We start from the raw sequence: 16,602 nt of genomic DNA, 5'->3' as shown, positions 1-16,602 counted from the left end.
TGTATTTATTATGAATAGAAAGTTTTAAAATAATGCATTTATTTGAAACCTTTTTTTATTGTATAAAGGTCTTTTCTGCCATCAGTTTAATGTATTCTTGCTGAATAAATGTAATAATTTATTTTACTGACCAATCTTCTTAAATGGTTTAAACTACCATTTAAATGATGCTTATCTTTGTGGACACACACACACAAACGCACACTAAGCTAATTTATTTTGATATTAAAAAGTATATATATTTTCTATACAACCTACAACTTCCTCATTTAATAAAATATGTCAAAAGTGGGCTAATCTAGAGACAGAGGACAAAAAGAGGACATGAAACTGGACCAAAATACTTTGTGTGTGTGTGTGTGTGTGTGTCCTCACAGGAAGTCACCTCTAATGAGTAGAAGTGTGTCTTTGTCCATTTGTGTGAGAAAAACAGAAAGAGGATTGGAACAAAGTCATTTGCTATTATAGCTGTACACAATTCTGATCGAAATTCCCCTGAGCTTTTCTGAATAGTCTTCCTAAAGCGTTGTCTCTACACTTCAGATAACTGATCAGATTATAAAGAAAAGGCAAAAGAAAGAGACTGAAATGAGATAGAAAAAACAATGGATGGAGGGAAAACAAACAAGAATCGTTTCTATTAGCACATCGTATTAAATGTTATTTAAAGATTCAATTTCAGCGAACATTAGTATCAGTATCTTCACCGGTGACTGCTGTCAGTGCTGTGCTCTGTTTCTCTTTCTCTATAATATTGTACCAGCAGGTGAGATAGGCTGGAATTGGCTTCCATCACACTGTCAGAACGTCAATCAAACTTGCATCTAAACTGTCTCCATAAGCAAAACAAACTGTAACCAGCATAAAATGTCTTTGCAAAAGTAAAACATTTTTAAAAACTCTAGTTCATGTTTTTCATTGAGTTTTAAACAGTTCAAACAGTTGAGTTTTACCTTTTTCGAATCCATTCATTCGATCTCCGTGTCCGGCGGTAGCACTTTTAGCTTAGCTTAGCATAGATCATGAATCTGATTAGACCGTCAGCATCTCGCTCAAAAATGACCAAAGATTTTGAATATTTTTCTTATTTAAAACTCGACTCTTCTGTAGTTACATCGTGTACTAAGAATGACGGAAAATGAAAAGTTACATTTTTCTAGTCTGCTCATAAGAGTATAGTTTCTATCTATATCGGCCTAGAAAATTGCAGCTTTTCATTTTCTGCCTATCTTAGTACACAATGTAACTATAGAAGAGTCAATGCACAGACGGCAGATCAGCACGGCGCAAGCTCTGTAACATTTCACTGTTTCATCCCACTTTCAGTGCATTTGGCTTCCCATATGTACGGCTAAACACCGGTTCCCTTGCTCTTAGTTGTGTTTTATTGCTGTAGATATTAAATGCTTCTGGAGACAGGGCGGGAATATGCAGCTCATTTGCATTTAAAGCGACACACTCCAAAATAGATCTTTTTTAGTAGTAATAGTTTTTTTGTATTTTGGGCTGAAAGTTCACAGACACATTCTGGGGACACCCAAAACCAATATAACATATTTTAAAAAGGGGCATAATAGGTGGCCTTTAAATTCTTAAGACTGTTTCACAGCACACACATTGCAACTGCAAAAGCAGGAGAGTCTTGAGCTTTCACAATGAGTTTCTGCTGTATATCACAGAAATATAAATTTCTGTGATCTCGACTGTCACAAACTGTGCTCAGATGTGACAAAATAGCACAATCAAAACCCAAGGAGCTTAATATGATCTCAAACTTTTGTCTTTGAAGAAGTTAATTCATATTAACTGTTCTGTACATTAACCATTTTTAATGTACAATTTAATTATTTAAGCATTAATTTATGAGACCAAGTTGATACTTAAATGAAATATAATTGACATAGCAATCTCTAAACACTACGTTTTACGTCACTGATTTTTATTTTTATTTTGTAAGATTATTATATATCCCAGTTTCAGAAGTGTCATTATCTCCATTAACAATCTGAACCAACTGTGTCGTTTTGTATTTCACCCGACACCAGGTGCATTCGTCACTCTCAGAGTCCTTAGGCATTAGTGAATGGCTGTTACTTTAGCTCATAATCACTGTTATTTCCTCCGCGGTGTGGCCACAAGTCAGCACATTTAGACTGAACCCCGGTGGATGTTTCACTGTGGAATGTTGCACCTCTGAGCGTCGAGAGCATGTGGACATATCACTGCTCCCTGCTAATGGGAGTTTGCAGTTTAATTTATCTTTGAATTTTTTTGCAGCTTATTGGCAAAGTTCTAATGTCTATGTGTGAACATGGAGTGATTCTGATTTTAACCTTTCTTTGACATACACATACAGTTTAACATTTCAAATGATGTAGTACAAAAATATATTTTTTGATTTAACTTATTCATAGATTAATGAATTTTGTTAAAATTTAGTTTTCAATGGTTTAATATTAACAAATTGTAATCTTAATTTTTTTATGAATGACCTTAAACCTAGATTAACATATTATTTTAAAATAATGTTCTTCAACAATTGTTAACCAATTATACCTCGTCCTAGACGTTTTGGGAAAAGTTACTTTTAAAAAAGTAACTAATTGCATTCTTTGGTTAATATTTATTGAAATGAATGCATTATATTACTTTTGCATTACTTTTTGTCACCAGTGCTAGGCTTGTTTTTAATAACAAACATTTTTATTTGGCAACTGTAAAGTCCCTTTTACAACAAAAGTGAAATGCCTCAGCCCAATTTCTCTCAACCCAGTGACCGGAAAACAAAGTAAACTTGCGCGCACACACACACACACACACACACACACACACACACACACACACACACACACACACACACACACACACTATATTATATATATATATATGTTAATAGGGTTCAAACTCAGGACTCCCATAACACAAAGGTGTTATATGTTGACGTACTTGCCCACTAGGTGATATTTAGTTGTCAATTTAAAAGTAACACATTACTTTACCTGTTACTTAAAAAAGTACGGAGAGGGGGTGGCCGGCGCAGCGGACGGTGATGAATGCTTAATAATGATGCTCTACCTCAGTTGTCTTTTTTTCGGTATTATCTATAAGTTTTTGGCCGAATCTTAAGTAAATTCCTTGTTTTAGTGGCACTATAGATGGCATCTAAACGAGATTTAATCCACTCCCCGGCGAAGAAAAAGCATAAAGACGACGAGCACCTTCACAACGCCATTGCTGAAATGCTCGATAAGCAACTGAGCGCCATAAAACTAAGCATGTCGACGATCGTTCGCGAGGAAATCTCTACGATTACAGCACGATTGGATATTGGATATTGGACAGTATATTGGATTTGCTGGAAAAGGATGTTAAATCATTCGGCAATAGATGTGACGACATCCAGGCTACGGTGCAGGATGTTAAAAGGGACTTGATTGCTAACAAGTCTTGCCTAGAGGAGCTTCAGGAGAAACTATTTCTTTATGAAGATAAATCCATCGGGCCTACGGGAAGGAGCTGAAGGAGGGAACGCAATTCAGTTCTTGCAGACCAATATTCCCAAGTGGATTCCTGCTCTGCAAGGGAAGACGATCGAGATTGAACGGGGGCACCGTCTCTACGCGAACGAGGATTCCTCCAGGAATATGAGTTATGAAGGGGGTAATTTACAGTTCTTTCCTGACTTCAGCCAGGGAACATCCAAAAAAAGGAAAGCTATGGCCGAAGGGAGGAAACGCCTCCAACTACTAGGCATTGAGTCATTCCTGCTTTACCCTGCATCGGTCAAAGTACGTAATGGTCAGGAGCATTTGCTTTTCAAAACCCCCCGAGACCTGGAGTGGTTCATCGCATCTCTGAACGTCACTACGGAAATGGACAGCACTGCGCCCACAGGAATGTCTTAGAAAGAGTCTTAGAATGAGTCAGGAATGAGTAAATTCGGCCTTCTCTGCTTCGTATTATAACACTTTGAGTAGGGATATAGGTTTAATCTCAGCTGTGATGGACACTCAGGTGAGAGATGCTGATGTTTGAGTAACTGCTGCCACTTATAGTCCGAGTGCATGGCCTCGAATATATTTTCTTTCCAGGCAGATAAGAGAGTGTGTTCCTCCTCTCTGCAAGCTGCTGATAGTATTTTGTTTTTTGGATTTTGTATTGTTTTTAACCATTACAATGTTAGAACTACCAGGGTTTGCTGTTTTTGTTGTATTATTTATGTTTCATGGGGTGAAATACTTATTGATGTGTGCGGTTGCTATGGCTACCTTTGTCTCATGTATAATTATATTGTGACAGAATGAGGGACGTTAATGTGATATCGTGGAATGTTAACGGTCTAAATTCTCCCATAAAAAGATCCAAATGCCTAGATTATCTGCATCGCAAACGAGCTGACATTGCCCTAATACAAGAATCCCATCTCAAGGCTTCTGATGTTACCCGCTTTCAGAATAGACATTTTAAAGTGATAGCTTTCTCGTCGTATAATAGTGCCTCAAGAGGAGTTATTATTCTTCAGAACAGAAAATTCCCGTTTCTAATTGAGACAGCGGGAGGGGATGAAAACGGGCGATTTACATATGCGTCAGGTTCATGGAATAACTTGAAAATGGTTCTCTTCTCAGTATATTCCCCTAATAATTATGATGTAGATTTTTTTCCATCTCTTACCAAATCCCTCCTTAATTTTGTCAACTACAACTTGGTCGTAGGAATAGATGCTAATGCAGTTTGTAACCCCTTAATCGATAGATCCATTGTCTCTGTTCATGGCGATCAGGCTTCGCAGTCGTTAAACGAACTCATTGCTGATAACGATTTATGTGATATCTGGAGAGTGAAGAATGAGAGCTGTAGAGATTATACTTTTTATTCAGCACACCATAAATCATTTTCGAGGCTAGATTACATTCTGATTTACAAATCTCTTATTCAAAGTGTAAACCATATTGATATTTTACCCATACTGATTTCAGATCACTCTGCTGTGATCTGTCTCCTCCGATTACTCCTCTAAGCTCCAAAAGGTGGCGTATGAATACAACTCTTTTGCAAAATGAAGATTTTGTAAAACAGTTATGTTCTAAACTATCTCTGTTTCTCAAAGAAAATTCGAGCTCAGCTACTAATCCACAAATCCTATGGGAAACAACCAAGTGTTTTTTGAGAGGAAAACTATATTTCTTTTGCCTCTTATGTAAATAAATCCAGAGTAAAACAATTAACCCGTTTGGAGGCTCAGATTAAATGTGTAGAGAAGGATCTTAAAAAAACTTTTACGGAACAGAAAAGCAGAATCCTGGGGAATTTAAAAACTGACTACAAGGCGATCTTACTAAAAAGGGTAGAATTTTTGATGCACCATACCAAACAAAACTACTATTTTAATGGAGAGCGGCCAAGCAAACTAATGGAGTTAAGGTTGAAACGCAACGAGGCCTTTGCCTCAATAACTGCCATTAAGGACAATGCAGATGTTCTTCACACAGCTCCGGGTGATGTAAATAGGATATTTAAGGAATTTTATGAGCATCTATACAGATCTGAGGTGGAAGTGAATGAAGAACCTGTCACTGACTTTTTGTTAAATTTAGATCTACCTCAATTAAGTGAGCAGCAATGTGCTTTTCTTGATTCTCCAATAGAATTAAAAGAATTAAAGGAGGCTTTAGAGGTTATGAATAAGGGTAGGGCCCCTGGTCTAGATGGTTTACCCCCGGAGCTGTATCTGGCGATATGGGATTTGATTGGACCACTTCTCCTTGACTCCATAAATTTAGCTATTGATTCGGGTTGCTTCCATAGAGATCAGAACACCGTTCTTATTTCTCTGCTACTGAAAAAAGGGAAAGAACCCTTATGCTGCTCTAGCTAAAGGCCGATTTCACTAATTGGTACGAATGTCAGGTTATATGCTAAGGTTCTAGCCCATCGTCTGGAATCAGTTGCCAGCTTCCTAATTGCCCATGACCAGACAGGATTTCTTAAGGAACGTTTTGCTTCGGATAACGTGCGACCCTTTTGAACATCATCGACTCACCCGACCCTGTTATCGAACAACGTGCTATTCTCTCGCTAGACGCTGAGAAAGCCTTTGACCGGGTCGAGTGGACATATTTATGGTCTACTTTAACCCGTTTTGGATTTGGCCCTCATTTTATTCATATGATTCAGACCCTCTATGCTAACTTTTCTGCACGGGTTTCAAGGAGGTTGTGTTGTTCGGATGCAATCCCGTTGAATAGAGGCACTAGACAGGGTTGCCCTTTATCGCCCTTCTTATTTGCAATTTCATTAGAGCCCCTAGCGCAGGCAATTCGGCAGGACCATATTATTTCCCAGATTACTGTTGGTGACTCCAAGCATTCTATCTCTCTTTTCGCGGATGATATCCTTCTCTACATGTCCAATGTTTCCTCTTCTCTACCTCAGTGTCTTAAAATATTTAATGACTTTAGCGTCAAAAGTGGTTACAAAATTAATTGGGGAAAATCTGTGTTAATGCCCTTGTCTGCATCAACAAATACTGCATTAGCGTCTTCCTCGATCCCAATTAGCAAGACATTTAAATATCTGGGAATTCAGATCTTTCCATCACTACAGACTATCCTTAAAGAAAATTATAGTTCTTTATTTACTACTATCAGACAAGATTTACAGAGATGGGACATTATTCTAGTCTCACTGCAAGGCAGAATCGCAATCATTAAAATGAATATCCTCCCTCGACTTTTATTTCTGTTCTCCATGATTCCTTTATCTCCCCGTATAACCTTTTTTAAAGAAATGAATTCCTTGATTACAAAATTCATTTGGAATAAGAAACGACCAAGAATTAAACTCCCAACATTGCAGAGAAGATCTGACAAAGGAGGCTTGTCTCTTCCGAACTTTCAATTGTACTTTTGGGCATGTCAGCTGCGCTCGCTAAAGATTTGGTTACAGGTTGACTCACAGATCGCCTGGCGGGACGTGGAAGCATCAGCTGTGCTTCCACATTGGCTCCAGGATATTTTATTCACGGTCTATCAAAGAAAGATCTAAGGTTTGGGAATACAACTGTGTACAATTCTCTTAAAATCTGGAATGAGGTGTGCAAATTTATGGGAAGTTCATCTAAGTTTACATCTGAATCGCCGATCTGGCATAATCATAATTTGCAATCCGACAACAGACCTTTTGTTTTTAAGCCAAGGTCGGATCAAGGTATACATACTCTTGGTGATATATTTAATAATCAGGGGCTAAAGGTCTTTTCAAGATCTGAAAGAGTGTTATAATCTTCCTGGACATTCCTATTTTCTGCATTTAAGGTTGAGAAGCGCTATGCGTGCTTATGGAGTACCATGGAACTGCAACTTGGACTCTCACCCTTTGATGGACTGTTTGAACTTTTCACAGACACGAGGAGCAGTGTCATTCATTTACAACAGACTGCTCAAGCTCAGCTGTGGAAAGCTCCCCATCACCACGATATGGGAAAAGGAACTGGCTCCTTGCAAACTAAATTGGGACTGGATATGGGACACTATTCCAACAATGTCAAAAAATCTTGCCCATCAGTTAATACACTACAAACTGCTTCATAGGGCTTACGCCACTCCAAATATCTTGCACAAAATGAAGCGCTTGCCTACCCCCTTCTGTTCACTCTGTAATTCAAATATTGTGGGTACTTATATGCATGTTTTATGAATGCCAACTTATTGGTAACTTTTGGGATGAGGTATTTCAAGTTGTGACAGAACTATGTGATACGGTAATCCTTAAGCACCCCAGTCTTTGTTTGTTGAATGAGGATGCAGATCTTGAATTGACTGTTCGCCAGCGTAGGATTCTTCACACTGCTCTAACTGCAGCCAAAAAGATAATCTTTAAGATTTGGCATGAGCCTACAATTCCAGCAGGTAAATTGTGGCCCATAGAAATTAAATACATTGCACTATTAGAACTTACTACAGCGAGAATTAACAAAGCCAAACCAAAAACACTTAGGGCCTGGACTGAATTTGTTACAAAGCTATCTCTTATAATAACTCAATAGGCCATCCGTACGGATTACTTCTGAGCGTTATCAAGGCGGAGGAGTGGAAATCCTGGAGCAGTGTTGTTGTTGTTAATCCACCCCCTAACTTATTCAATTATTTATTATATATATATATATACATATATATATATATATATATTTTTTTTTTTTTTTTTTTTTTTTTTGTACAAGCAAACCCTGGTCTTGTACAACCCGAATTCCGGAAAAGTTGGGACGTTTTTTAAATTTTAATAAAATGAAAACTAAAAGACTTTCAAATCACATGAGCCAATATTTTATTCACAATAGAACATAGATAACATAGCAAATGTTTAAACTGAGAAAGTTTACAATTTTATGCACAAAATGAGCTCATTTCAATTTTGATTTCTGCTACAGGTCTCAAAATAGTTGGGGCGGGGCATGTTTACCATGGTGTAGCATCTCCTTTTCTTTTCAAAACAGTTTGAAGACGTCTGGGCATTGAGGCTATGAGTTGCTGGAGTTTTGCTGTTGGAATTTGGTCCCATTCTTGCCTCATATAGATTTCCAGCTGCTGAAGAGTTCGTGGTCGTCTTTGACGTATTTTTCGTTTAATGATGCGCCAAATGTTCTCTATATGTGAAAGATCTGGACTGCAGGCAGGCCAGGTTAGCACCCGGACTCTTCTACGACGAAGCCATGCTGTTGTTATAGCTGCAGTATGTGGTTTTGCATTGTCCTGCTGAAATAAACAAGGCCTTCCCTGAAATAGACGTTGTTTGGAGGGAAGCATATGTTGCTCTAAAACCTTTATATACCTTTCAGCATTCACAGAGCCTTCCAAAACATGCAAGCTGCCCATACCGTATGCACTTATGCACCCCCATACCATCAGAGATGCTGGCTTTTGAACTGAACGCTGATAACATGCTGGAAGGTCTCCCTCCTCTTTAGCCCGGAGGACATGTTGTCCGTGATTTCCAACAAGAATGTCAAATTTGGACTCGTCTGACCATAAAACACTATTCCACTTTGAAATAGTCCATTTTAAATGAGCCTTGGCCCACAGGACACGACGGCGCTTCTGGACCATGTTCACATATGGCTTCCTTTTTGCATGATAGAGCTTTAGTTGGCATCTGCTGATGGCACGGCGGATTGTGTTTACCGACAGTGGTTTCTGAAAGTATTCCTGGGCCCATTTAGTAATGTCATTGACACAATCATGCCGATGAGTGATGCAGTGTCGTCTGAGAGCCCGAAGACCACGGGCATCCAATAAAGGTCTCCGGCCTTGTCCCTTACGCACAGAGATTTCTCCAGTTTCTCTGAATCTTTTGATGATGTTATGCACTGTAGATGATGAGATTTGCAAAGCCTTTGCAATTTGACGTTGAGGAACATTGTTTTTAAAGTTTTTTACAAATTCTTTACGCAGTCTTTCACAGATTGGAGAGCCTCTGCCCATCTTTACTTCTGAGAGACTCTGCTTCTCTAAGACAAAGCTTTTATAGCTAATCATGTTACAGACCTGATATCAATTAACTTAATTAATCACTAGATGTTCTCCCAGCTGAATCTTTTCAAAACCGCTTGCTTTTTTAGCCATTTGTTGCCCCCGTGCCAACTTTTTTGAGACCTGTAGCAGGCATTAAATTTTAAATGAGCTAATTAAGTGGATAAAAGTGTAAAATTTCTCAGTTTAAACATTTGCTACGTTATCTATGTTCTATTGTGAATAAAATATTGGCTCATGTGATTTGAAATTCCTTTAGTTTTCATTTTATTAAAATTTAAAAAACGTCCCAACTTTTCCGGAATTCGGGTTGTACATAGTTATTTGTGGTCGCAATTGTGGACCATGTTCAACCTTGGAAAATAAATAATTAAATCTTAAAAAATAAAAAAAAGTACGGAGCCCCGCACATGACATGCAGGAAAAAATAGTAGGCTAAATCGTGTGCACAATTTACTAATTCTTTCCATCACTGTACTAAAACGTGCACACGATTACTATTGCGTTCCCTCGATTTACTATTCCGTTCACTCGATTTATAAATTGTGCACACGATTTACTAATTCGTTCCCTCGATTTGCTAAATCGTGCGCACAATTTATTTATTTTTTCTTGCATGTCATGTTCGGGGCTCTGTAAAAAAGTAATCTGATTACAAAATTTGTGTTACCTGTAATGCGTTTCCCCAGCACTGATTGTAGTATTAGCAAATCATTAGAAAATAAAAAACATTACAATAATTTTTGTTGATCAGTGAAGCTATCTAAACATCTTTAAAACAAGATCAGTTTATTTGAAAATCAATACTACCATAAACAGGATTTCAGAGAGTATATCTCAAATTAAGTTCATTTTTCTTACAATGTATTCTATATTTTCCACATATAGTTTAAGCAGTTAGATTCATGCTTTTCAACGAGAAAAAAAAACTATGTTGTAAAGCAATTTGATAAAAATAAGGTTGTTTAAATATTGTATAGATATTATCTATACTGAAATACAATTAATTGTTAGTTTATGATACGTGATGCATTAACAAACAGAACCTTATTGTAAAGTGCTAATGATTTTTATAACCTTAGTTTAACAGGTGCCGTTGAGATGTTCAGTGGCACACACACACACAGGAAGGACAGTCACCTCTACGAAACAGGGACGTACCGACAGGACAAGCTCCCTCTGACACCACCAGCACCTCTGTCTGCAATTTACAGGCATCTTTGCGCAGGAGACAATGGTTCTCATAGCTCTCGCCATTAGATCCGCACACTGGAGCATAGTCACTGCTGCACTGTAAAAGGAGAAAGAGGCACAGGTGTCACAGATGCATGTTTCTGTAGTAAATGTTTAATGGTCAGATCAGATGAGGACAAACTTTAATTACATCTGCATTTTGAAACACAAGACACCTGTTTAGGTGTACCTGCATGCAGGTAGTGAAGAGTGAAAGAATGGCTGCTATTACACCCGACCATGACCCTTCGGCATACACAGACACCCACACAAACACAGAAGACCACTGGTGTCATTATGGCCAGCTGTGGTGTGGTGTCTGGAGGAAACAGGTCACCCAGAGGCAAGAACGCAGAAGGTGAACTGGTTTCACTCGTATATCAACCACACAGAAGCAGATAGAGGTTATTTACATCAGCCATTAAACAAAAGGTCATCCATCTATCTGAATACACACACGTACACACAACTGACACACAGCAAACACACTGTAAAATCATTGGAAACACACACACACACCAAACACATAACTGCTGACTAACGGCCTGAGGGAAAAAGAGAGCGAAAGTGAGAAGGACCAAACGGAGACACAGGAGGGAGGGTGACTCTTTGAAAGTTTGAAATCTCAATTGTGATTTATAAATCACAGGCAGCCAGCCATAAATATTGGAGAAGGTGATTTAATGAATCAGAACACGGTGAATCTGTCTGAAACGCCCACTGATATATATTTTGCAGTGATGCAGGTTGGTTTTTTGTTAAGGCAATGGAAATTCCATTCAATTTCCAGTTTGACTAGTCACTAGTAGCAGTAAAAAACAACTTTTATTCCTTTCCACACAAATTATGATTAGGGGGCAGATTATTGATTAATAAAGACTTGTTTTTTATGCAAATTTCTTAAAATTGTATGTCCTCAAAACACTTTTACCATAGAGCATTATTTTTAAACTAATACATTTTGAGGTTCTCATAATATAACCCTTCTCCGTATGGTATTTTTGAGAAAGTAAACTTGCTCTGTAGTCCACCTGGTACAGGAGTGCACTTGCGAGTACGAGTCCTGTGAAATACAAGTAGCGACAAAAGAGCTCAAAGATTCGTAGAAGTAAACTAATATGGCATGGATGCTTCAGCAAATGTGTTTTTATCTCACGTTTGCTTTTGTTAATACTCTCAGTTAGGCTAATGTAGGGCTGTACGTTATTTTTAAATGCAACAGAGCATTATTCTTTAAGCAACATTCGAAACTGTCTTGATACATTCAGTTAGATTCATGTTTATGTGTTTTGGATAAAACTGAACACAGTTTTTGTGGCACTCATTGCACAATTCACTTTAAGAGGTTTGTCAAATATGCCAGAATCAATGTAATATGATTTTGCAGAAATCATTTGTCCAGTGAGCCTGAGTTGACAAAGTTCCATCATCTTTGTAATTTTTTATTTATTTGCTTATTGGTATTGATTCATCAACTGATTCATCAAAAACTACTATAATACAGTAAAAAGCATATTTTGTGTAGCTTTTATTTACAACTACTAATTATTATTAATAATCACTTTCATTTAGGAACTTAATTCTTGTAGTCAAATCCTTTAGTAAATTAAGTGCTTACTAAAAACGGCTCGCTCAAAGATGATTTAATATTATTTCAAGTTAATTTTTTTCATAATGTGGTGATGTCAGACTGGGCAAATCTCTTTGTAAATCTAGTAAAAACAGTCAAACACATTCAGGGGGTTTGTGTTTGAGGGTGTGTTTGGCCTCTGACTTTTGGACCCCCACAATATACATTTTATTTTTATTTATAAAAATATACTTGAATTATTGCTGTTGAATTACATGATTTGCAATGCAATGATCCATACTGTATACCTTAATCTCAGTTGTGTAATTTAATACAGAGTGAGGCAAAGAAAGTTAAAACAGAACAAATTAAGAAAATAAATGAGAAAGAGGAAAGATTTGCAGTTGGAGGCAGATACTACGATATCAACAGGTGTGTGTGTGTGTGTGTGTGTGTATGTGTGTGTGGGTATGTAGCAATTGGTTTAATCACTGCACTTAACATGAACACATGCACAAACACACACACACACACACATTTGTTTTTGTGAAAAGTGGGGACATCCCATAGGCGTAATGGTTTTTATACTGTAAAAACTCTATATTCTATCGCCCTACACCAACCCTACACCTAACCCTAACCCTCACAGGAAACTTTGTGCATTTTTACTTTCTCAAAAAAAAAAAAAAACTCATTCTGTATGATTTATAAGCGTTTTGAAAAATATATGGATTTTCTAAAAGAAAACACATCATTGCTTTGAAGCTGAGACTCAAACCTTTATTATCTATACTAGCGGAAGAAGAGAGAGAGAGAGCAAGAGAGAGCTCCAACATGTGATGAGCAATTGACAGAATGGAGAAATTAATAAAACACTGAGTAGAAAGCTGTAAAGAATTGAAAGGCTGAAATAAGAAAATGGATTCTATAGCCAGTGAAGGATGAATAGAGAGGAAGGAAAGATGATATAACTGCTGTTTCCTCATACATCTTCAACCAGCAGCCACTTTTTGACGAGGATTTTAAAACATGTCATTAAGAGAAATTATTTTTTCCTGTTCCTCCATTTACTGTAACTGCTCTCATCTATCTCTCATATCGTTTTCCTGCTCTGCAGAACTGCATCCCTCACTGTGTCCTCGCACCCAGAGCGCAACCACAACCAGGCATCTTTTAACAGCCGGTCTCACAGCTGTATGTATCCTATACATTACTGTATAAAGATCCAGAACTGTAGTAATTACTAAAGGAACAGCAAAGTTGCACAAAGTAGTAGCACTTTAACTTGAACCAGAAATGAACATTTAGAATACGTCATATTTATTAAAATCAAATGTCAAATTGTCAAAACCTTATCTAATGTACTCTGAACCAACATGAACAAACAGTGAACAATTGTAGGCTTCTTATTAGTCCTATTAGTTAATGCATTAATAATGTTTACAAAAGAATTAGCTAAATTAAATGAGAGAAAATCTAGTTACACTATAAACATTTTAGTTGACTTTTTTTTATTTATTAAATGTGAAATAATAAAAATTGAGAGTTTTGGTTAATTATTAATTTGACTGTAAAATCATATGTGTGTGTGTGTGTGTGGGTGTGTGAGTGAGTGAGTGAGTGAGTGAGTGAGTGCGTGCGTGCGAGAGAGAGAGAGAGAGAGAGAGAGAGAGAGAATGAGTGAGTGAGAGAGAGAGAGAGAAAGAGAGAGAGAGAGAGAGAATGATTGTGTGTGTGTGTGTGTGTGTGTGTGTGTGTATGTATGATAATAAAAAGTGAATTGTAATAGTTTACATCATAATTAAGATTTTAGATAACATTTTTTTCTTGTAATTCAACCTCTAAATATGCTATACATTATGTGTATTTAAGTATAGGCTATTATGTAGTGTCTTGAATGATTTAAAAATAAAAGGGACTTTATCTCATTTGATTTTTTTTATAAATGAAATGAGATCCAACTCATTAGATTCAATTTTATTATCAGATTATAAGATTATTTATAACTAATAAATGATTAAGCTTGGTATCAGTGTCAAAACAGCTTGACATTGTGTAACACTTAAAAACAAAACACTTAACAGTAATACATTATGACTGAATGAGCAACATTAAATAGATTATATATTCCCACTTGCACAACTGCACATCAATTCTAAACATACTAGAATTCTATATGGTGTGTCTGTAATTGAAATTTGTAAAAAAAAAATAAAAAAAAATTGCATGTACAAAATACAATAGTACTGTACATTTATGACAGACTAAATAAGGATTTAATATACAGCATAAATTAAATAAAAATCATAAAGCAAAAACATGTGATGTCATTTTGTTCTAGTGTTAAAAAACTTTGTTTCAATCAATGAATTTGAATGAATGCACCTGATTTCGTATCATATGGTTCAAGGTGTTTTTAAAATATATATATAGAGATTTTTTATAGTGAATATGATGCTGTGTCTCAACCAGTTGGAATATGAGGATTTTATTTTTTTTATAATTTTATTTTTTTTGGTGCTTTTTTTGTTCCTTTTAGAACTTGGCAGCCCAGCAGCGCACACATTCTTGTAAGATTTTCCTTTTGTGCTCCACATGATTTTAGTGTAATACAGTGTTCTGTCAAAAAGGTAACTAAACATAACTTGCATACAGGATGTTCACTCATCTGTGTCATCGTGGGGCATCTGTTGAGAACTTAAATAACGTTAAATAAAGTGCAGTTTCTCTGATTACCTAAAGGGGACACTGTATCTCCTAAATAAAAAAAGCACAAAACATTTCCTGTACCATAAAAATGTTACCATATGAAAACTGATTCTGATATACTGTAAGTCTCATACATTAGAGATTCGTACAAGAAGATCTCCATATACCTCCAGAGAAAATTGCTGCACACAAACTGAACGATGCTGTCTCTCTCTCTCTCTCTCTCTCACACACACACACACACACACACACGAGTTCCTATGATTTATGGGGACATTTCATATATGTAATGGTTTTTATACTGTACAAACTGTATTTTCTATCTCCTAAACCTACCACTCACACAAAACTTTCTCCAAAAACCATCATTCTGCATGATTTATAAGCTGTTTTTCTCACGGGTACCAAAAATGTCCCCACAAGGTCAGAATTTACTGGTATTGCTATCTTTGTGGGGACATTTGTTCCCCATTAAGTAGGAAATACACACATATACCTGTCAAATCACATTTGAGACTATATAGTGAGATGTTTTGGGGGAAAAATACTAAGAGAATGCATGAATTAATCAGAACTCCTAGACACCGCTAAAAAGGGGAGATGAAAAAGGAGAGAAAGTGAGAGTGGAGGGAAAAGGGTCTGGGCAGAAGTCGGTTAGCATGTTGCTGTGTGTGTGTGTGTGTGTGTGTGGAGGTTATGTTACTGTGTTAGTGGCTCCTAATGGAAGCTATCGCTAGCATTATTGAGCTAAAGCACTCAGTCCTTCATATCGCTTCATTAGGACACTGCCAAGGTGATGGCCTCCGTATGTTGTATTGTGTGTGTGTGTAAGAGTACGCTTGAAGTACAGAGAGAGGAGAGGGGAAGAGAATATCAAACACTAAAACATTCCAGCCAATCATGTGTGAAAATGTGTGTTTGTGTTGTTTGTCCTGTGGCAGTCAGGCACCAAGTGACCATATATACAAGCAGGTGATGGAAGGGTCAGCGTGTCTCAGCATCACAGATGCTCACACTTATACACACACTTGCACACACACACACACACACACACACACACACACACACACACACACACACACACACACACACACACACATAGTGAAATGACTAACATTGCTTTTGAACAGCCCTTATGTTTTTCCATATTCTTTTTATATTTATAATAAAAAAAAAATTCTACTGTATGTGCCCTTGAATGTTTTATGTCGGTAAATGCCGGTTTTGCATTTGAAAAGCGTAACTGTGCTTTGCTGAATATTATAGTAAATACAAATTTGCCCCAGCTTCCTTCAACAACCTACTTACATTTTAATATTTAATTCTTATTGTTAGTTAACCTAATATTCAGAAATGTTAGTCCACAACCTCCTTACATTTCCATATTAAATTCTTATTGTAAGTTCTTCTAAGATTTTGAAATATTACTCTCTATCTATCGTGTTAACCTCTCCATATTTGGAGAGGACACTTTTTTTTACCCAATAGGCATTGTTGATGTGTTAATGTGGCTGGTCACATGCTAATTAATGTGTTCATCTAAATCTGGGTTCTTAATTTCTG

General features: G+C 36.9%; 1 protein-coding gene across 2 annotated transcripts in view; it reads right to left on the bottom strand.

Annotated features, from left to right (window-relative positions):
- The window catches only part of tmeff2b (transmembrane protein with EGF-like and two follistatin-like domains 2b), a 67,920-nt gene that overhangs the window by 37,120 nt on the left and 14,198 nt on the right, over positions 1-16,602 (bottom strand). For both annotated transcript variants that reach the window (XM_059571589.1, XM_059571588.1), the window contains exon 3: positions 10,662-10,818. In XM_059571589.1, coding sequence (XP_059427572.1) covers positions 10,662-10,818 — 157 coding nt within the window. The remainder of the gene's footprint in view (positions 1-10,661; positions 10,819-16,602) is intronic.

This window comes from Carassius carassius, chromosome 17 (genome assembly GCF_963082965.1).
Source record: "Carassius carassius chromosome 17, fCarCar2.1, whole genome shotgun sequence".
Lineage (NCBI taxonomy): Eukaryota > Metazoa > Chordata > Actinopteri > Cypriniformes > Cyprinidae > Carassius > Carassius carassius.
This window is presented reverse-complemented; position numbering and strand designations above follow the sequence as displayed.